Here is a 23,174-nt window from a genome sequence, read left to right on the forward strand (position 1 = left end):
GGAAGCTCAGAGAGGTTAAGTGACTCAAAGGGCATAGAGCTGACTAGTGGCATGCCAGGATCTGAACCCAGAACTTCCTAACTCCAGTGCCCAGACTCTGCCTCCTCAGTCACTCATGGGCTGACAATGGAGGGGCGGGGGGTACTGGTCACTCAGTGCTGAGTGAAGACTATACCAGGGCCAGCACTGGCAACACAGGGCTCACAGTGGATTGGCATCTGCCACAGTGACAGACACCTCTACTCTGCCATTCACCCAGCAACCACAAGGCTCAAAGATTAACAGGCCTGTGAAGGTTGAAAATAAGAAGGGGACAGATACTTGGCCTGCCTGCCCTCTCCAAAAGAATTCCAAGAACCCTGAACAGCGCTCAGAAAGACATTGACGGAGTTCCCGTCGTGGCACAGTGGTTAACGAATCCGACTAGGAACCATGAGGTTGCGGGTTCAGTCCCTGCCCTTGCTCAGTAGGTTAACGATCCGGCGTTGCCGTGAGCTGTGGTGTAGGCTGCAGACGCGGCTCGGATCCCGCGTTGCTGTGGCTCTGGCGTAGGCCGGTGGCTACAGCTCCGATTCGACCCCTAGCATAGGAACCTCCATATGCCGCAGGAGCGGCCCAAAGAAATAGCAAAAAAGACAAAAAAAAAAAAAGAAAGACATTGACAAATATCAAAACCATTAGGAGGTGCTGATCTTGGAAGCAGCCTATACCACGCCCCTCTTATCAGCACACTTGGATCGTGTTCCTCCGTGTCTGACAACTTTTCCGAGAGACACTGGACTATAAAAATGGGGTGGAGTCTTCCCTCTGACAGTTCGGAGGCAAGGGAAGGAGGAGAGGCAGCTTCCTAACTTTTCCCCATCACCTCGAACCATCGACGCCGGGCAAGGTAAGAACTCGCTGAACAAATATGCAAAAGAAAAGGTCGAAACTCTGGGGTGGAAATAAGCACAGGACAGTTCGTGACAGGATAGATAACTTGGGTTTTACATTTAGAACCTCTTTAGCCACATCCCTTCCCTGTTGAAATGCACAGCACTCTGCCTGGCACCGTAGGTGTTAACAATGGCCTGTTATGCAACTACTTTTTTTTTTAAATGGGCAATTTATTATTAGGATTATCAACAGGCTCCACTCAAGACAATGTCTAATAATATTTTCATGGACTGAGTCACAAGCACAGAATTTTATTATTTTTTCCTCACAGGACACTTATGTCTCCTGAGATACTAATTCCAATTTCTCACAGATGAGGGTAAAGTAAAAAAAATAATGTGTTAAGTTTTTCAAAACCAAATTTATTCAATGTGAAAGATTATCATTGGTTTCCCATTATGTCCTTCTCAATATTTCTGCAATAGCAGTTCTTCCCATGGTGTCGGTAAATAGCCAGCAGCTTGACCTGGGCAACACCTACACGTGGCAAGAGCAAACCTGATTTTAGTAGACTGGATTGATTAAGAAATCCAATAAAGGAATTCCTGCCGTGGCTCAGTGGTTAACAAACCCGATAGTATCCATGAGAATGGGGGTTCGATCCCTGGCCTTGCTCAGTGGGTTAAGGATCCAGTGCTGCTGTAAGCTGTGGTGTCAGTTGCAGACGCACCTCAGATCTGATGTTGCTGTGGTTGTGGTGTAGGCTGGCAGCTGTAGCACTGATTTGACCCCTAGCCTGGGAACTTCCACATGTCACAGGTGAGGCTCTAAACAAAGAAAAAAATCCAAATAGAGGGCAACTCCAAAGTCTGCTTGCTTCACTGAAGGGAAATGCTCTAAGACACAAACCTCCATGATACCCAAAACATTAGCAAGAGAAAGACAGAGAATCATGGTAACAGAGGAATCTAAACTCTAGGGGAGGGAAGTGATCTTCACTGGGTCACACGTCTGAGCTCAGAGTTAAACAGGGCTTTCCTGCCTGAGTCCAGACCCAGCGCCATGCCTTCTCATTAGTACTAAGGCTCTTGAGCTGCAAAGGGTGACAATGCTGTCTAGTGCCTGGATTTGCTGGGAGGATTATGTAAGCTGTTGCGGATGAAGCGCTTAGCACACTGACCAGTATGAACATTGACTGGTACTCAATATGTAGATATATATGGACACCTCCCCAGAAGTAGAGTTGAGATTTACACAGCTTACACATTCACAACAGCTATGGCTGCTCAACTCAGCCAAGAGGAAGATGCCACATGTCCTGAGGTCAGTAGAACCACCCAGGCAGTGCCCTGCACACAGGAGAGGACACAGAAGTGGATGAATAGGTTAACTCAATCATTGAATCCACACACAGGTAAGCTTGCTGTATCATGCTTGCCACCAATATAATAGTGTAGACTGGCCAAGCCAGTGTTCTCTCAGAATGGGCTTTAAAAAGAGAAATCCTGAGATGGTCTCACTCACAGGGAGGTGGCTCTGGCCTCTGTGAACTGAGCTAAAATGCCAGGATGGCCCAATGACCAAATGTCTGGAGGGTGCCAAGCCTGGGACTGAGTCCTTGGGTGGTTTAGTCCTGACCAGACCAAACTGCCAGCTGGGGGTAGACTATGGGCATAGGTAAGTGTATTGCCTGATCTGTACCACAAGTTTCACTGACTCAAAAGGAGGACCCAGGCCTTCCCTCTCAGCATTGTGCAGAGTTTAGAGCAGATGATGTCCATCGACACTCCACAAAGGGACTGGGACACGATATACTCACACCAACAAGGACACTGCTATATATTAGTTGACTGAAAGCAAGGTGAGACCTTGACCACCACTGGAGTGACAACATTTGCAGCTGGATCTTTCAAAACGCTTGAGCTCTCCAGCTGGTGACTCGGATCACTGCAAGGATATCTGAGTCTAGTAGACTGGCAGGAGGATGTGGGGTCCTACAGTTAAGGCCATTGGGCAGGGCTTCGCCTGTACTCCAAGGGTGCCAGCAGTCCATAGGTGCCTTTGTGCAAAATGAAAAAGATGTAGAAAAGGGGGCCCTGCCTCAAGATATTACCATGTGTCAGAAGGTTGTCCCTTGAGTCCAGTGTACAGGCTACTATATTGGCAATGGGAATGGTACCTTCCTACAAGAGCTAAGACCCTTGTATGTGTACATCCAATACAAACATCCTGGTGGCCCTATGGTCCATTGGAAATGTGATGCCTGACGAAGCCCTTCTTTGCAGATATCGGCCACAAGATGCTGACCCTGTGGGCCTTGGCCATCATGCTAGCCATCCAGGCAAGAGCATCTGACATAGGGACCCTACCTGGCAACATATTTCCACGGCCGGGAGTACATTATGTCAGTATACCCTCTGAGCTCCACTTTAACCCCCCTGCCAATGGGCCACTCTCAAGAGTGAGTCGGAGAGGTTCAATCCCAAAAGGCTCTCCAGATAGGACCGCAGGAGCCAAGTGTCCACCTGTGGCCAAGTACTTCCTGTCCAGCAGCAAACTCGATGCGTGTAAGTAAAAAATGTTTCACCTGCACCCCTTCTTGACTTTCCACCCCCTTACACCGTGCTTTTCATTTCCAAGCCCAAAGGCTGGTTACACCTTCTAAACAGGTGGTTCTCAAACAGGAGGTGATACTGGCATCACATTTGGGGCTTGTTACCAAAACAGGTGCCTGGGCCCCACCCACAGATGGTCTTGTGTAGTGGGGGCCTGAGAAAAACTCAGACAGCAGTACAAATGACAGTTGTAACCCATCAAACAGTGATTTGGTGGTGGCAGCTGTTAATTTCATTGTCAGACATACAAACGCCTTAAAAGATACATGTAGCTAAGACCCTTGCACCCACCACGGAGATTAAGCAGTAAAATGGCCCACAGGGCTGAAGACTCCTAGGCTCTCACTGAGCTGCATCCCCTTCCCTCTACCTCCCTCTACCTCCCCTCCTGAGGAGGCCTCTGGCCTGATTATTTTTCTTCTGCCGTTTCTTTTTTCTTTTCTTTTCTTTTCTTTTTTTTTTTTTTTTGGCCACACCCACAGCATGTGGAAATCCTCAGGTCAGGAATCAAACCCACACAGCAGTGACCCGAGTCACAGCAGTGACGTCAGATCCTTAACCACTAGGCCACCAGGGAGCTCTTCTCCTTTTTTTTGCCATTTCTTTATATTTTATGATATTTAAATATTCCTTCTCAATACAAAAATGTACACTACATGCTATGAAGTTTTCTAAAGGTGACCTGTTTGCATTAGATCTCAAACTTATGTTTCTGAGGTGATTCATCCATGTTGTAATGAGAAATACTTCTCCGTTCACTTTCACTGCAATAATGTGCCTGATGAGTTCCCATCGTGGCTCAGTGGTAACAAACCTGACTAGTATCCATGAGGATGAGGGTTCAATCCCTAGCCTTACTCAGTGGGTTAAGGATCTGGAGTTGCCGTGAGTTGTGGTGTAGGTCGCAGACACGGCTCGGATCCTGAGAGTCACTGTAGCTGTGGCACAGGCCGGCAGCTGCAGCTCCAATTCGACTCCTAGCCTGGGAACTTCCATATGCCATGGGTGCAGCTCTAAAAAGACAAAAATATAAAATAAAATAATGTACCTGATGAGTCCTCAGCAATTTATGCATCTATTTGACTTTATTTTTTTAATTGTAGTTGATGTACAAAGTTTCAGGTGTACAGCAAAAGGACTTAGTTACACGTGTATTTTGTTCATATTCCTTTCCATTATGGTTTATTATTAAGATACTGAATGTAGTTTCCTATGCTATACAGTAAGTTCTTTTTGTCTACCTATTTATATATAGTAGTGTGTATCTTGTTAATCCCAAATCCCTAAATTATCCCACCCCCACTTTCCCCTTTGGTAACCCTAAATTTGTTTCCTATGTCTATTAGTCTATATGTTTTGCAAATAAGTTCTTTATATCAGTTTTTTTGGATTCCACATAAAGTGATATGATAAGGCATTTTTCTCTTTGAGTTATTTATACACTTAGTATAATAATCTCTAGGTCCATCCACATTGTTGCAAACAGCATTATTTCATTCTTTTTATGGCTGAGTAATATTCCACTGTGTGTATACATATGTATATATATCTGTATATATATATATACCATATCTGCTTTATCCATTCATCTGTCAATGAACACTTAGGTTGCTTCTATGTCTTGACTATTGTAAAAAGTGCTGCTATGAACATTGGGGTGCATGTATTTTTTCAAATTAGAGTTTTGTCTTTTCCAGATATGTTCCCAGGAATGGGTTTGCTGGATCAATATGGCAACTCCATTTTTAGTTTTATTTTTGGTTTCAAGTTTTTTGTGTGTGTTTTTTTGTTGTTGTTTTGTTTTGTTTTGTTTTTTAGGTACAGCATGCAGCAGCCTGATACAGGATCTAGGTTCCCAGACTAGGGATTGAACCTGGGCTGCAGTGATAAAAGCACCAAGTGCTAACCACTACACCACCCAGGAACTCCCTATTTTTAGCTGTTTAAGGAACCTCCATACTGTTCTCCAAAGTGGCTGTACCAATCTACATTCCCACCAATTGTGCAGGAGGGTTCCCTTTTCTCCACACCCTCTCCAGCATTTATTATTTGAAGACTTTTTAATGATAGCCATTCTGACCAAACTACCTGACTGGCAGTTTTTATTTGCATTTCTCTAATAATTAGTGATGTGAAGCATCTTTTCATGTTCCTGTTGGCCATCTGTATGTCTTCTTTGGAAAAATGTCTATTTAGTTCTTCTACCTATTTTTTAATTTTTTTATATTGTTACATAAATTGTTCATATATTTGGGGAATTAATCCCTTGTCAGTAGCACTGTTTGCAAGTATATTTTCCCATTCAGGTCATCTTTTGTTTATGGTTTCCTTTGCTGTGCAAGTGCTTTCAAGTTTAATTAGGTCCCATTTGTTCATTTTTCCCTTTGTTCCATTACTCTAGGAGATAGATCCAAAAAAAATATTGCTGCAATTTATGTCAAAGAGTGTTATATCTATGTTTTTTCCATTATGAGTTTTATAGTATCTGGTCTTACATTTAGGTCTTTAATCCATTTTGAGCTTATTTTTGTATATAGTATAAGAGAACATTCTAATTTCATTCTTTCACATGTAGCTGTCCAGTTTTCCCAGCACCACTTATTGAAGAGACTGTCTTCTCTTTTTTTTTTCCCCTTTTGTCTTTTTTTTAGGGCCGCACCTGCAGCATATGGAAGTTCCCAGGCTTAGGGGTCCAATTGGAGCTGTCACTGTCGCCCTACACCACAGCCACAGCAACGCTAAATCCGAGCCACATCTGCAACCTACACCACAGTTCACAGAAATGCTGGATCCTTAAGCCACTGAGCAAGGCCAGGGAATCGAACCCACGTCCTCATTGATACCAGTTGGGTTCAATTCCACTGAGCCACAACAGGAACTCCAGAAACTGTCTTCTCTTCATTGTACACTCTTGCCTCCTTTGTCATAGGCCATAGATGTGTGGGTTTATTTCTGGGCTTTCTATCCTGTTCCATTGATCTAGGTATCTGGTTTTAGGGGGGTGGTTGGGGTTTTTTCGCTGCACCCATGGCATGAGGAGGTTCCCAGGCCAGGGATCAAAACCAAACCACAACAGTGATAACACTGAATCCTTAATTGCTAGGGTACCAGGAAATTCTCTTGTGTGTCTGTTTTTGTGCCAGCACCATACTGTTTTGATGGCTGTAGCTTTGCAGTATAGTCTGAGCTCAGGGAGTAACCTCTGGCTCCATTCTTCTTTCTCAAGATTGTTTTGGCTATTTGGCATCTTTTGTATTTCCATACAAATTTTTTTTAATTTTTTAATTTTAAAAAAATCTTTGTTCCAGTCCTGTGAAAAATGCCATTGGTAATATGATCAGGATTGCATTTTGTGCTACTCTGAGCAATGCTGACCTGAACACCCTGTGTGCCTCTCCTGATGCATGTGTATAAGAGATTCTCTAGGAGTTCCTGGTATGGCTCAGTGGTTAACAAATCTGACTAGGAACCATGAGGTTGCAGGTTTGATTCCTGGCCTTGCTCAGTGGGTTAAGGATCCAGTGTTGCCATGAACTGTGGTGTAGTTTGCAGACGCAGCTCGGATCCCGCATTGCTGTGGCTCTGGCATAGGCTGGTGGCTACAGCTCCGATTCGACCCCTAGCCTGGGAATCTCCATATGCCACGGGAGTGGCTCAAGAAATGGCAAAAAGACCAAAAAAAAGAGAGAGAGAGAGAGATTCTCTAGAACATTAAACTAGGATGGGAGTGTGTCCACAACACCCTACCCAGGTGAAGCCTCTCCAGAGTACAGAGCCCTGGGCACAGGAAGCAGCGGCAAGGCTCCAGGCCCATGGTCCATCAGCTTGACATGAGCTGGTACTAGTGGACTTCCTCCTGCTACTCTCCTTGGCCAGGAATGTTGTCCCTCTGTCTAATTCTTCACTGAAGTGGGCAAGGTGAGCACCATCCAGGTGTAATTGCTCTTCTTCTGAACTCCTTCCTCAGCTCATTGAAAGTGACACAGCAGGATGGGACCACATGACTTCACGGCTCTCCAAGTTGGCTCTTGACCCTCTTTCCCTTCCTCACCATCTTCTAAGATTCCACTTCCCCCTGCCCTGCTCACCTCCAGTGTGGAGACAAAGATATGCTTAGCACCTCCTCCACACTGATGATAACAATGCTGTAGGAGGATGAGAGCTGATGCAGGGGTTCTCCTAGTAGAGGGAGCTTGTCAAAGGTGACAGGACCTCCCAATGACCTACAAGAGGAAAATGAGGCCTAGAGAAGGGAAGGGACTTGCACAGAATCACATGGATGGAGAACAGGAGATTCAGATCTGTCAGCAGCACCACCACTTCCCCAGCAGTGTCCTGCCCTACTCAGCACTTAACATCAGCAGTCACTCATTTGTCCTGTACCCAGTGACGCACGCTGTTCCATCACGCATCCCTGGGCTCAAGACAGGCTCAGGAAAGAGAAGACCCTAGGCCCTAGGCCACTCAGCCTTCAGAGGGCAGAGCCTAGACTATATATACTCTGGGCTAGTAGGCTCAAAAGCTAAACTAGGTACTTTCATGCCATGCCCAAATTGCTTTAGAGGTTTTTTTTAACATACTCAACAGCATATTGGTTGGCCTCGGGTAGGTGCTAATAAATGTTAAGTCTTAAGACAGGTATATTTCTGGAACACCAGACAGTCCTTGTGGTGGGGAGGGATTGATATTTTAGGAAGGCATGACATACAGTGCCGATGGGCCCCACAATTCAAAGGTGCTAGCTTCCAGCTGGAAAGGTTCTTCTGGCTGAACTAGCTGGGCAGCCAGCAGCAGGACCGTGTCTCTTGACCCTTTTCAGATTTGAATGCCATCCTGCCCCAGAAAATAGAGAAGACACTGATGTGTGAGGAGGTCAATCTGGCTGGTGTGCTGGGGGAAGCAATATCCACAGTGTCCAACTCTGACCTGCTGTCTGTGTTAGACATCACTTCACTCCTCAGTCTCTCTGGAGGTGGTGGCCTTGGTGGTATCCTGGGCAAGGGGACTTCATCCCTTGGTATCCTTGGAGGTGGTGGCCTTGTTGGTGGCCTTGGTGGTACCCTGAGCAAGGGGACTTCATCCCTTGGTATCCTTGGAGGTGGTGGCCTTGTTGGTGGCCTTGGTGGTACCCTCAGCAAGGGGACTGCACCCCTTGGTATCCTTGGAGGTGGTGGCCTTGCTGGTGGCCTTGGTGGTACCCTGAGCAAGGGGACTGCATCCCTTGGTATCCTTGGAGGTGGTGGCCTTGCTGGTGGCCTTAGTGGTGGCCTTGGTGGTGGCCTCGGTGGTATCCTGGGCAAGGGGACTGCATCCCTTGGTATCCTTGGAGGTGGTGGCCTTGCTGGTGGCCTTAGTGGTGGCCTTGCTGGTGGCCTTGGTGGTATCCTAGGCCAGGAGAATGGCAAAAAATCCCCAAAGTACTCGGCACCATTGCTCTCAGGAGGCACTGATGCTGTCAGTGACCTGACATCCATGAGCCAAGAAGCTCTGGGCAGACCACCACTCACCAGTGCAGAGAAGAATCCTGTAAAAGAAGCCGTCGACAGCACTGGTCTCTTGGACAGCAACAAAGAATCCACTGAGGGCATACTAAACAGCGTGGCACCAGAAGGCATCAACAACGGCCTCAAGAGCCTGCTGGGAAATGTCAACGTGGAAAATCTCTTGGTAGGGTAAGTGTTTCTCTGACCCTAATGTCTGACACAAGAAGAAAGCTGTTGTCTGGCGACACCAACGTTCAACCTCCAACAATCCCATGGAAAGGGGCAACTGTATTTTCATGAAGCAATATTCTGACTGTGCTGAAAAGCTGTCCTTTCTGGGGAAATATGATCAATATTTCTTGAACTTAAATTAGGCCACCTTTTTGAGGGCCACAATGGAGTCTGTGGAGCCGCCCCAGGAGGTGGAGCTATAATATTGTTTAAAAAAAAAAACAAAAAACAGGAGTTTCCATTGTGGTTCAGAGGAAACGAATCTGACTAGAATCCATGAGGATGCAGGTTCAATCCCTGGCATTGCCATGAGCTGTGGTGTAGGTTACAGATGCACTCAGATCTGGCACTGCTATGGCTGTGGTGTAGGCCAGTGTCTACAGCTCTGATTTGACCCCTAGCCTGGGAACGTCCATATGCCACAGGTGCGCATCTAAAAAGCCAAAAAAAAAACCCACCAAAAACAAAAACCTAGATGGGCAGGAGAGTCCAAGAGATGGATGGGTTGGTAGGTTGTTAACTGCCTGCTCCAAAGTTATTTCTCCTCCTGCCCAGATCGATTCTTTGAGCCAGGACTGACACCTACATTTGATGTTATCACTTTTCAGATTAAAGGTTGAAAAAGTGACTGTGGAGAACATGACGTCAACCATGACAGACGACGGGATCCTTGTCTTTGCCAAGACTACTGCCTTCATAGGTGGAGAAGGGTGAGCCTGTTTCTGAATCAGTCAACTGGGATGGCCTGGACGAGTGACTTAAGATCCAGTGTCCAAGGGCTAAGCAGAGACAACAAAGAGTAAGGAAGGATGGCTGAAGATGGAGTAGAAAGGGGACACCAGGCACAGCTGCCTTTCTCCCGCCCAGAGGAGCAAGGCAGCAGAATGACACCATGGTGCCCCATTCTCAAAGAGTATAAACAAAGCCAGAAATCCAGATTTCCACATGCAATCTGCACAGTTTTGTAGACAAATGAAGAGAGAAACCACAGAGAATTCATTTCATACCAACATATACACTGGGTCTTAAGGGAAATAAACCTTCCAAATAATCTGAACTCTCCAAGGAGAATCAGCCTACTCCATACAAACACTGCTAGGCAGCTGGGGGAGACAGAGAGGATTAAAATGCCCTCAGGAAGCTACAGATTTAAACATGCATACATTCATTCACCCACTTCAAGGGTACTTAATAAATGCCACTCTGTGAAGATACTGTACTGGGCATAAAAGGAAGACTAAAGACAGGTGGTCCCTGTCCTTGGTGGGCATCAACTCACTCTGGGGAAAGAAGAGGTTAACAGTGTAGGCCCAGAGCACACAGAAAGGCAGGAGAGGGGCAAAGGAATCCACCCTGGGGAGAAGATTTCTTAGACACACAGCCCCGATACCTATCAGGGATCGAGCTCCCGCCAGGCCCTTATCTGAGGCACTCTGAACTCGCTGAAGCCTCCTGGCAACCTCATCAAGAAAGTGGTCCTGGGTGTTCCCACTGTGGCTCAGTGATAACGAACTTGACTAGTATCCATGAGAAACATGGGTTCAATCCCTGGTCTTGCTCAATGGGTTAAGGATCTGGTGTTGCTGTGAACTGTGGCACAGGCTCTGATTTCTACTAGCCTGGGAACTTCCAAACGCTGAGGGTGAGGCCCTAAAAACCAACCACACACACACAAAAAAAAGACAATATTTACTGAATGCCTCCCATGAGCCAGGCTCTGAATCCTATGTACAGCGGAATGGCCAACTTTGGGGCACCCACTGGAAAACACCCAACTTTCCCTCACTTCAAATAACCCAGACAAATATATGAGGCCAATTCCTAAAATACCTATTGCTTTGGTTGAGTGACATCTTGCAACCAGTCCTGGTTTCACCTGCATCTTGCTCTCCACAGCCTAGCTGGACCCGTAATTGGAATACTTGGATTTCAAGTGCACAGCGAAGTAATTCTCAAAATTGGAATTTCCACAAACAACACCCAATGTGTGGACCTCCAAGTGCAGGACAAGGACATCGAAGTCAAGGAAGTAAACATGCAGTTAGTGAAGGGGTATGTGAGACCATTTTTCTCATTTTCTAGATCAACTGGCCCATGTGTCAGAATTTCCCCTGCTGATACCACCCTTGGAGACAAACTCAGCCAAGCCAATGGTTTGAATGACCAATGAGAGGAAGCCTAGAGGGGCCTCTGCTTAGGAACAGCCTACTATGTCTGAGAATTGCCTTTCCTTACTTTGCCTGCATTCTCCCTGCCAAGCTTCCTTTTTACTCAGTTCTGTTTTTCTGCATAAGCAACGTGTTCACCCAGATCAAAATTCAAAAGATGCCAAAAAACCTTACCAGTGAAAGTCTCCCTCTCACCCATTTACACCAGCTGGCTAATTACCCTCCCTGGAAGCAACCAAAGGATCCAGTCTTTACCACTGCTTTCAAAGACATTAGCTGCATAGGCAACAAATGTGTGCATGTAAACACATAGATGGAAAGATATTACAGAGTTTTTTCTGGATTCTGTTCGTATTTCTAAAAATTGCTTGGAATTGGTTGCAGCAGAATATAAAACTTTTTCATATTTCATAGCTATTTTTACAATGGCCACTAACACCCCAATATAGTACATCTGTACTATAATTTATTTAACTATTCCTTATCAAGGAATAGTTGTTTTTTCCAGTTATTGACCCTTGTACTCAACTACAGTGAATAAGGTCCCAGACAAGTCAGTTTAGCAATGTCATGGTATCTGAAGGATAAATTCCTCCATGTGGGATTGCTGGGCCAGATGTCTGGCTTTGTAATTTTCCCAGGTATCCGTGCATCTGCCTTAATGACTAAAAGTGAAAGTGAAAGAGCTCAGGGCACAAATTAAACAGCAGGACAGCACTGCCATTGGTTGATCAATGGATGAATTTTCTATGTTTGGGCAATACCAGAAATGTGAGAATCACATGGTTCTCTACATGTATCTTTCCCAGGATCACAGAATCTCTGCCTGTCTCTTTGCCCCTGACCTTGGAAGACACCGTTTCTCAATTGTTGACAGTAACTATGAGCAAGAATGTAAGTTGTGGGAAAGGGGTGGGTACGACCTTAGAAGTCGATGCCTATGTCATAGGAAGAAGCCCTTTCCTCAGATAAGGTCTGAAGCTGGCAGAAACTCAGAGGGAGACATCAGGCTTTCAGGAGTCCTGATTCTGGGGAAGCAACCTCCCCTTTGACCCCAAATACCCAAGCAAAAGAATAGGACAATGCCTCAGGTTAGGGAGGGAATGGGGGAGGATGAGTTCTACTGAAAAGGAGGCCAGGAAATAGGACAGGGAGAAGGGAAGGAGGACAGGGAAAGAGAATAGGAGGAGGGGTAAGGAGGACAGGCCTGCTGCACTTCCTTAGCAGAACTAACAGATGAGCTTTTTAACAGATCAAAGAATCAAAATCGTGTGACATTGAGCTCAGTGATGTCAACGAATGCAAAAACTGTGAGTATAAACACCCGACCTCTCTGGGGCTGCCCAGGTCGATGGAGAGAGGTGGCCAAAGCTCCTGTGGGACTCTATTAGGTGACAGGCGGGAGAGAATGGGGCTGTGAGCTGCAACACCATGCACTTCCCAGAACCCAGGCAGAAAATGTGGCAACTTACCTGCTTCACTGAGCCACTGTGACTCATTCTCTGGGACATAATAGGACAAAGCACCCCTTTGGAGTCTGTGGTAGCTCCACAGTCCCAAATGGTTTGCAAAGTACACAGTGTGGAGTTTGAGCAAGGAGCACCCTCACCCCAAGGAGGCTGAGAAGAGAAATTCCCTCCGATTGTCCCCTGATGTAAGTTAATAGGATGGAGTAGTGGGACGCAGCCACCAAGACAGTCCTGGCAGGAAACTGTTGACATTTCCCATGTCCCAGAGTAGATGAAATATGGGGCCTGGGCAGCAAGACTTTTTTCTCCCCCTGGAGAAATTGGCACATCAGGACAGTGTCATGTGGTCGTGTCACCTTCCTCTCCACAGCCTCTTCCTAGATACACGTGAGAAAGCCAGTAAGGCACCAGTTTCCTGCCTGGGACTGAGGGAGAGGGCAGGGTCCACACTGGTCTCCCATCTGCAAGGCAAAGAGCCCAGGGCATAACACCCATCGGGGGAGGGCAGGGGGTCTCTACATGCTCTCTTTTCTTCTCAACTGCAGCTACTGGCTTGTTCAACTACCATGTTGAAAGCTCCAGGATTTCTGCAGAAGGTCTTTCAATCTTCTACTGTGTAAGTGTTCTTTGTGCTTATGATGGATTCTGTGGGAAGGCTGGAGACTCCCTGAACTGACCAAATACACTCCAGATACATGTCAAATCAGCCTTCATCCCTCCCTGGATCCCCAGACCTTTACCATGGTTTGAAGCTCCCAGGCTTTTACCCAACACCTAAGCACCTAACATAGGGGTCAGCCATGTTTTCCCTTCCATTTAAGTCTAATGTACCAAGTCCGTGAGGTATTCCAATGATGACAACCACTTCTTGACAAGGTGGTATGTGCCCAGCGCAGGTTAGACATTCAACACTGGAGTTCCCATCATGGCTCAGTGGTTAATGAACCCGACTACTATCTATGAGGATGAGGGTTCAATCCCTGGCCTCGCTCAATGGATTAAGGATCCGGCTTTGCCCTGAGCTGTGGTGTAGGTCACAGACATGGCTCGCTCAGATCTGGTGTGGCTGTGGCATAGGCTGGCAGCTACAGCTCCGATTCAACCCCTAGCCTGGGAACTTTCATGTGCCTTGGGTGTGGCCCTAAAAACAAAAAGACATTCAACAGAAAACAAAAAGTGCCAACTCCCCCATCCACCCATCTCAACCACTAGGGGAATGCAAACCTAGAACATGAGGAGGACTGAAGACAGGCAAGGTTTTGGACCAACTTAACTCTATTCGTGGGACTCCATTCATACAGGTGCAGATATATTTAACCACAAACAGATTTTAATGATAAGAAAAAATCATTAACTAGGATAACCTGGGAACAAACTAAAAGGAAAATATGAGATTATTAGAAATGCTTACAAAGTTTGTAATGATACACAGAAATCCATATGAAGGTACTATTAATTTTTTAAAGCAAAATAAAAATGGTATTAAGTATGCAAGCAGAGAAAATAAGGTGAAATACCAATGATGTCAGAATCTCTTTTACCTTTTTCATACTTCTCTGAACTTTCCAAATTTCCTGCCATGAGGAGTTTGCATTTTATGAACAGAGGGCACAATGCACATGAAAGGAAGAGGAAGCAGTCAATGGAGGCCAGCATTCTACGACAGATTTCACAAATGAGCCTTGAGCTTGCCTAACAAGAAAATCATTCTAAGGCTGGGAGAGCATGTAAAGAAAAGTAGGAACTCTGAGTTAAGTATAAGCATGCATACACACGCTACTTAAAGCAACACTTAAGTGGAGGAATTCCCCTAAAAAATGAAGATGTGTGGCTTCTTTTGGGAAATCAGAGGTGTGGGGGCCTGAGCTGCACTGTTTCAGGGCTAATCAGCTGGAGGGGACAATGCTTCCTCCTCTGTAAGGGACTCCTCTCTCCAGTCTCCATAAACCCCATCTCCCCAGCCAGTCCTGCAACAGGGAGTCAAGGAGGTCAACTGACTTTGCCTTCATGCTCGTCCACAGTGGTGCTTACACGGGGCCACTTCATTTCTCAATGTCACAGCCAGGCCTCCAAAGACATTGAAATTGATGGGAGTCTCACACAATACCAGGGACTTTTTTTTTTTTTTTTTTTTTTTTTTTTCTGTTGTTCTCTCTCTAGGCCCATTTTAGGCAAAATACATCCCCTGTGCCTGGAAGACTCCTTCCTCCAGATCCCAAAAATGCCAACATCTCCCTAACTTTTTCTGGCGAAATGCTCAAGCAAATTGTCGCTCAAAGTGCCAAGCAGAGCTCTGTCATGGTAAGCCTCATCCACGTGGCCCCTCCACTCTCCTATTTGCTTAAGTCTAGTCTCAGCAATCTCTAAGCGAGAAGGTAGAAATGCAAGTGGGTTCTGGAACATTTTTCTAGAGAAAGATCTGAGGAAATGCTGTCACAGCACTGGGAGGCAGGGCTTCTTGGCCCCATTTTACAGGTGACCCAAGTGAGAGAAGCAGCATGTGCAAGGGAGTAGGTTTAACTACATTTGAAGTATTCGTTTGCTCCCCACCCCAAAAGTGGTAGAAAGCAGTGGTTACAATAAAATCATAACTACTGAGCACTTTCTTTGCGGCAGGCTCTCTTTCAGCAATGTACAACATTTCCTTAACAGTCTCCCCAAATTATCAAGTGCAAATCTGCCACAAGAGCACTGAAAGAAACTTGTTTTAAACTGGATAAGGAGCAACAGAAAATGCGTTTCTGTGTTATATGCCTCACTGTCCTTCCGAGAAAGGAAATGAGATAAAGGGAAATGTCTGGAATTAGATAGTGTCTATGTGGTCATATCGGCTGTGTCAGCACCCAGCAGGGTGTCCAATGCATAATACAGGATCGATAAATATTTAAAGAAATGAACTGAGCAATGCCTGGATATCTCAGGATGCAACATCCTGCAGTCCTTCCTCCTCTCCACCTCTAAATGGTAACTTCTTTACAACAGATGAATAACCTGGCTGCAACCATCACTAACGTAGTCTACAACCACCAGCCAGGCAACAAGATCCACGTCACCTACTGGGTTGCCCTGAAAAAGGATGGCAGGAACTTTGCCATTGGAGAGACGGTGAGTGCTGAGTAACAAATCAGGACTGAGTTGTGAGGAGGAACTAACAGGAACAGAGGTCACATGGAAAAAAGAGTATTCTGCAGGGGGAGCTAGTACCAAAACCCTGAGGCCAGGGTGCCTGGGTGTCCCCAGAAGGAGATGAAGCAGGCTGGCAGGCTCTGCCTCAAGGGGAGAATAAACAGGTTGTCTCCTGAGACCCAGTAGTCTCCGCTCCATCCTCACCGGGGACCTTGCTGGTCATATTACAATGTGAAATGCTTGCTGAGTAGCTTGGTGAAGGTATTATTTTTTAACTCATGCTTATTTTATATTAATGCAGGAGCTGATAGTCTCCCATGCATGCAAGATTTTAAAAGACAAAATGAGAGCAGACGTCAACATTGTGAGGTACTGTCTACAAATTCCTCTTGACATTTATCAGTTTAGGAAGCAATACCAAGAACCCAATTCAAATCACATGAGAAGAGCAATGGAAAAGGCTCATGGGAAATACTCGGATAATTTTACAAGGAAATCACAAGTTTTACTCATATACTGTTATTTACCTTTAAATTTGCTTTCTCCTCTGTATTTAACATTTTATATGTGGATATAAGAAGCAACTGAGCTAATACCTAAAATCTAATTTAGAATTGGTTAATATTTTTTACCTGAAAATAACTTTTCCTTGCATTTTGTTTCCTGACAGGTTTAAACACAATGCGGCCCCACCTGAGGCTGTAAGTCGATTTGATTTTTAAATATGTATCTCTGATTGGTGAGAAAGCATTTTAAAACCAGGCCCTCAGTGAAATAGGGACTCTGCAAACGCAGATGAGATCAAAGGCACAATATGGAGCAGGATGGCAGGCTCTAAACCCAGGTTCTTTCTGGGAGGGGTTCCCCAAGATCATTGCGGGAGTCCCGTACTCCATCAGTGACCTGAAGGAAGGCCTGGAGTCTGTGCTTTTTTAGTGTTGGGTGATTCCAATACACCAAGAAGTCTTGAGGAAGGATGAAAACATGATCTAAATTCTAATTTTGCCTTGGCTCACGGGAGTTTCTGAGAAGCGTATCCAGCCTCCCGTGGCCTCACACTTCCCATCAGAGGTTTACAGCCCAAGTTCTACAGAGTGAGCACATGGAGCCCCAGAGAGACCTGGGAGATGGGGGAGTGGGAGAGTGAGGGTGGGACTCAGCGACCAGGCTCCAAAAAGAGACATGGACACTTACAAAAGATTCACCAACCATCCCCACATGTAAGACATTCGGGAGTTTCCGCTGTGGTGAAACAGGATCAGTGGCATCTCTGATTCACCAGAAAGCAGGTTCAATCCCTGGCCTGGGACAGAGGGTTAAGAATCCAGTGTTGCAACAACTGCGGCATAGGTTGCAACTGTACCTTGGATCTGATCCCTGGCCCAGGAACTCCATATGCCATGGGACAGCCAAAAAAGAAGAAAAGAAAATACATTTGCTCTTCCACATGTTCATAAGTTCATTCAACAAACATTTAGTGAGCACCACTATGTGTCTGGCCCTAAATGTGCAACATGAGACAGGAATGAGGTCCCAGACTCCAGGCATGAGACACTCCAGTTTCAGTGGGAGAATAGGGAGTGATTAAAACCTTAATAGGCCACATCATTAAGACTCTGGTAACCACATGCTGAGTGGAGGCACACAGTGGGCACCCAGAGGTGAACAACTTTATGTCTGTGCACCATGTATCGACCCTGAGATAAGGGGGAGTCAATCAAGAGGAAGACTCTGGGAGTTGCTGTAAGCTCAGGGTTGCTTCATCTCATCTGTACCATCTACTATGTGTTAGGCCACACTCTGTACCAGGGAAGGATCATAGAAGGCAAGAACCCTAACCTCATGTAACTACAGGGAAGACAGACATTCATGCAAATAGCTGTCAATTGAGCATGAAGAAGACAGGGTGGTGAAAGCAAGAAATAGGAGGCAGACTGTGGGTTCACTGAGAAAATGATGGCTGAATTTAGCCCTGAAGGAGAAGCAGGAGTTTACCAGACAGCAAAAGTGTAGCCAGGTACAGGGGACAGGATGTGCAAAGGGAAGGCAGCAGAGATTCACAGGCATGTTGAAAGGAATGCAAAAGAAGGGAGGCAAACAGAGCACCAGCAAGGAGGGCCAGATCAGGGAGGGATTCAGAATGGATCCAAAGGAGGCACAATGCACTCTCCCCAGAATACTGAATTCTCACTTGGCCTGAGAACATTTGGCTACTGTGCTGACAGCAAGGCCTGGAACATAACAGGAGCCTGATAAATGCTGGTCAAGGAAGCCACTCAAGCATCAAAAACTACTGAAGGCCTTTGAAAATCCTCAAAGAATTAGAGGCCTTTGAGGGATAGAGACCACCACACATAGCGTTATCCAGTACCAGATTTCTTCCGCCGGAAAAAAAGTCCACATGTACAGACACTCCCAAGACTACTTTCCCTGATATGAGGAATAACTGTGGGACTAGCAGATGTACTGATAAAAATGTTCCACCCGTCTCTTCCAGATGGGCGAGGTGGAAAATGTGCTGTCTTCAGTTCTGAAGAAATTACTATCAACCGTTACTGGTATGTGGAACTAATAACATGAACACTTGCAAGAGTCAGTGTCACAAGAAAGGTACAAGGATGAGAAACTGCACTACAGAACGTGCCACAGCAGTGAGCAGAGTATCCTTTGAAAAACACTTTTTTTTGGTTTTTGATAGGGATTTCAGCATCTTGAGGTGGCAAAACATGACAACCAAATAAAAATGTCTCTTCCACAGGTCCATATGAAACCAGGCCACTAGGGGTCTAGCGAACAGCATCATGCTCACTCAGAGGAAACATGGACCAGGTCACCTAGTCACACAGATACTTGGGTTTGAGAAATTCAAGAGTCTTCAAGAGTCTGAGTCTTCATAACCCTTATGACCATCAAGAGATATGATAATGCAAAATGCCATCTGCACAAACTCATGATGAACTCAAAAAGGGTTCAATGTATTGCAAATGAAATCAAAACAGTGGGGCTTAATTCTTCTGGTTTCTTAAGGCAGTGAGGGCAGACATGCCAGAATATCTCTTGGTAAACACAGAGAAATATACAAATAATATCCATCAGATTCCCAGTTCCAGGTTTCTTAAGAACTTATCCTCACACACACAAAAGATGGGGAGAGGCATTGTCTTAAATCTCTCTGTTGAACGGGCAGGGGAGAGATTCACTGCCCAGAGATAACCTCCCGTTGACTGTGGCTAAAACAAGCCAGCATATAGTCATTGTTTCTTTCAACTTGTATCATAAGATGCTCCTTCTTTATTTCAGAAAATGTAAATCTATGGAATATTCCACCAGGACCAGACTCAAACTCTCTAAACAATGTCGAGGTTCAAGTGCTTAAATCGGTAAGAGAAAGAACTGTAAACATTTTTCTTTCATACTAAAGCCCACTCTGTACTTCAATCCTCAAAACACAGTTTGTTTTGGGCTGCCCTGCCAGCTTCATCCAGCCTCCCCACTCCTTCCTAGGCAGATTCATCGTCTACTGAACCTTTAGTCACCATACAAATTCTAACCCTGAGATTGGAAAGATCCCCACTACATATAGCTGACTCATCCACACTGTCACCTGTGACTGTTGGAGTCTTTCATTCTCTGCCACTCTGACTCAAATTTCCCCTTCTTCCTATCTATCTGGCCCTATACCCAGAAAAAAATTGAAAAGAGAATTTATTTCCTGAAAAAGTTAAAAGAATGGGATTTTTATGAAAATCTGCCACCAGGAAAACAGGGAGAGATGAAGGGTAGAACTAGGGAAGATACATGAGAGAGTAAAGAAATTTAGAATCTCCGTCATTCTTTTATTTATTTGTATTTATATATATATATATTTTTTTTTTTTTTGCTTTTTAGGGCCATAACTGTGGCATATGGAAGTTCCGAGGCTAAGGGTTGAATCGGAGCTACAGTTGCCAGCCTATACCACAGCCACAGCAACTCGGGATCTCAACCACATCTGCAACCTACACCACAGCTCATGGCAACGCCAGATCCTTAATCCACTGATCGGAGCCAGGGATAGTACCTGCCCCCTCATGGATACTAGTTGGGTTGGTTTTTTGTTTGTTTGTTTTTTGTTTTTTGGGTTTTTTTGGCTTTTTTTTTTTTGGCTTTTTAGGGCTGTACCCATGGCTTATGGAGGCTCCCAGGCTAGAGGTCAAATCAGAGCTACAGCTGCCAGCCTACACCACAGCCATAGCAACATGGGATCCGAGCCACATCTGTGACCTACACCACAGCTCACAACAACGCCAGATCCTTAACCCACTGAGCAACGTCAGGGATCAAACCCACAACCTCATGGTTCCTAGTCGGATGCGTTTCCACTGCACCATGACGGGAACTCTCATATATTCCATTTTTGACAACGTGCTTAATAAGTATGCAATCTGACCAGGAAAACATCACCTTCTTTCATGTTGGCTCAAAACCTCAGAAGTTGTACATCCCTATTTTTGCCTCGGTGTTGGTTTTCTACTTCCTACTCTTATGCGCTGTAACAATGAGTGGCCTGGGCACACCACTTAGCCTCCTTGGTCAGATCTGAGTTAAGGGACTGGATCAGATTATTACCAACTGTGTTTCAGTTACAAGTGACAAAAAACTCAACCAAAACTGGCTTAAGCAACAACAAAGTTATAGTTATTGAACATCTAAGGACAGTGCTAGCTTTCGCAGTGGTCCAAACGATGAGACCAGAATCCATCTCCTGGCTCTATTGGGGGTAGGCTCTATTTTGGCTCTGCACTGGGAGTCCCCAACTATCAGGAACTTCACCCTCCACTTCTTTCTAGAATAACTCAAATGACAATCATCCAGAAATAACCTGTGGGGCTCCCATCAGCCTGACTTGTTCCATATCCCTGTCTTTGAAGCAAGTGTGATCTGGAGGATGGAGTACACTGGCTGCCTCAGCCTGTGCCTGCAGCCAGCCTATGTATTTAAGGGTATAATTAGCTGTCTTTTATCTCCCCACAGAAGGATTTTCAGGCAGCAAACTAAACTCAGCACCTGAAGCCAGGAATGCTCCAGAATGAAAGCAAAAACACTATATAAACTCTATGAAATACTCTGGAAAAAGTCCTTTTAATTAAGGAACTAAGTAAAGTCAGTGTTCTAAACATGTCAACTATGCTTTGGAATTTCACCAACATCACCCTGAACAAGTGCAAGAAAAGCAAGAATCCAAGGATTTGGTGCACTTCTGTAATCATCTCACCAATAAATAACTTGTTTTCATGCAAAAGAAAAATAATCACTTGTCTTCGATTCCTGCAAATAGGAGTTTCATTGTATGTTTATGACTAGGAAAAGCACTACTTACTGGGGACATAAAAATTAATAATACACGTGATGAAGCAGCAAAACCCAGGATTACTTCATCCAGTACCCTAGGGAACAAACATGACAATGAATAAGACTTTTCTTCCCATATCTCTGCCTTTCCCTCCCAAACTCCAAATGCTCTCTTCTGCCCAAGATGAAAATCACACAGGGCCTAGAATCCAACTTTCCCATCATCACATGTTAAACGTTGAGGGGCACAGTCCAAATGACAAAAGCTGGATAGAATACAGCAGATAAGAGCCTGATAATACCATAAACAGAGCAGCAAACTCTCAGTGACAACAAGCCATGCCAAGTCACTGCGAGAGGAAAGTCAATCCAAGCCAGGTCAGTAAATGCTGAGAATTCCCCAAAAATACACAAGAAGGATAATGAAAAACACAACTGTGAACTCTATGCGAGGTAGCGACCCTCTGCCCTGTGCCAGAGTCTGTATAACTATCTGCTCTGGAACCCAAAGAGCTCAGATTGTAGGCACAAAGACCAGATGGGGAAGCAGGGCCCGACACCAGGCTTGCCTGACGGCTAAGGACAGCACCTCATAAAATAAAGGCCAGATCACACTATTACCTTCGGCCATCTGTCTAAACCTTAGCTCTTGATTTCTCCCCAGGTCAGCATTATCATGGTCAATCCCATTTCAGGAAATGGCAGCACAATCCACATAGCTTTCCTGGCCAGCTTTCATTCTTGATTCCTCCTTCTCTCATCAGCAGACTGGATCCTATTGTTCTCCCTCAACAATATCTTTCCCACCTGTCTGCTGCATCCCATCAACATCCTAGTCCAAGTAACCACCATCATTCACCAGGGCAACTTGTCCTGATTCTGCCCTTGCCACCTACGATCCATTTTCCACCTGGCAGCCAGAGTGCTCTTTATAAAGTACACATGCTCTCTACTTAAAAACCTTCCAACCACTGGGGGGTGTATGGAGAAATCAGAACCCCCATGCACTGCTAGGGAAAAAGAGCAAATGTAACATTGTTTCATTATCTGGGAAAAAGGCTGATTGTTCCTAAAAAGTTAATCATCAATTTTACACATAGGCAAATAACTCCATTCCTAGGTATATGCCCCAAAGAACTGAATCATTCAAACAAACCCGGTCCGTGATTGTTTGTACCAGCACTGTTTGCAGTAGCCAGAATGTATCAACAACTCACGTGTTCATCATGGATGAATGGATAAACAAATGTGGTATATTCACACATAGAATATTCTTCAGCCATAAAAAGAATGAAGTAACAATGTGGATCAAGTGCAAAAAGATTATGTCCAGTCAAGTTAACAGAGAAAAACAAATATCAAAAGCTATCACTTATATGTGGAATCTAATTTAAAATTATATAGGAGTTCCTACTGTGGCACAGCAGAAATGAATCTAACTAGTATCCATGAAGATGCAGGTTCAATCCCTGGCCTCACTCAGCGGGTTGGGGAGCTGGCGTTGCCGTGAGCTGTGGTGTAGGTCACAGACGGGGCTCGGATCCACATGGCTGTGGCTGTGGCACAGGCCCGCAGCTATAGCTCTGATTCAACCCCTAGCCTAGGAACTTAACATAGGCTGTGAGTGCCGCCCTAAAAAATTAAAATTAAATGATAGAAATGAACTTATTTACAAAAGAGAAACAGACTCACAGACTTCAAAAACAAACTTACCAGAGGGGAAACATGGGGGGTAGGGATAAACTGGGCATTTGGGACTGACATGTACACACTACTATGTGTAAAATCAACAGGGACCTACTGTATAGCCCAGGGAACTGTATTCAATATTCTGTGATAACTTACAGGAAAAGAATTTGAAAAAGAATAGATATA

General features: G+C 45.2%; 1 protein-coding gene and 1 long non-coding RNA gene across 2 annotated transcripts in view; one reads left to right on the plus strand and one right to left on the minus strand.

Annotated features, from left to right (window-relative positions):
- Positions 1-815: 815 nt before the first annotated feature.
- Positions 816-21,255, plus strand: LOC102162701 (vomeromodulin). Its single transcript, XM_005672842.4, has 15 exons — positions 816-889; positions 3,162-3,443; positions 8,311-9,163; positions 9,814-9,915; positions 11,102-11,257; positions 12,183-12,267; positions 12,626-12,683; positions 13,388-13,458; positions 15,003-15,143; positions 15,825-15,947; positions 16,270-16,337; positions 16,639-16,669; positions 18,466-18,526; positions 19,269-19,348; positions 20,982-21,255. Exons 2-15 carry the CDS (start codon positions 3,176-3,178, stop codon positions 21,003-21,005), a joined length of 2,121 nt encoding a protein of 706 aa, XP_005672899.4. The 5' UTR covers positions 816-889; positions 3,162-3,175; the 3' UTR covers positions 21,006-21,255.
- The window catches only part of LOC146395264 (uncharacterized), a 624,884-nt gene continuing 607,725 nt past the window's right edge, over positions 6,016-23,174 (minus strand). Inside the window, exon 2 of the long non-coding RNA XR_014832217.1 lies at positions 6,016-9,607. This is a non-coding gene — a long non-coding RNA (uncharacterized LOC146395264). The remainder of the gene's footprint in view (positions 9,608-23,174) is intronic.

The sequence above is a fragment of the Sus scrofa genome, chromosome 17 (assembly GCF_054392235.1).
Source record: "Sus scrofa isolate SSC_HxYL_T2T_F1_AM1 chromosome 17, Sscrofa_HxYL_maternal_Yorkshire_Landrace_v2.0, whole genome shotgun sequence".
Lineage (NCBI taxonomy): Eukaryota > Metazoa > Chordata > Mammalia > Artiodactyla > Suidae > Sus > Sus scrofa.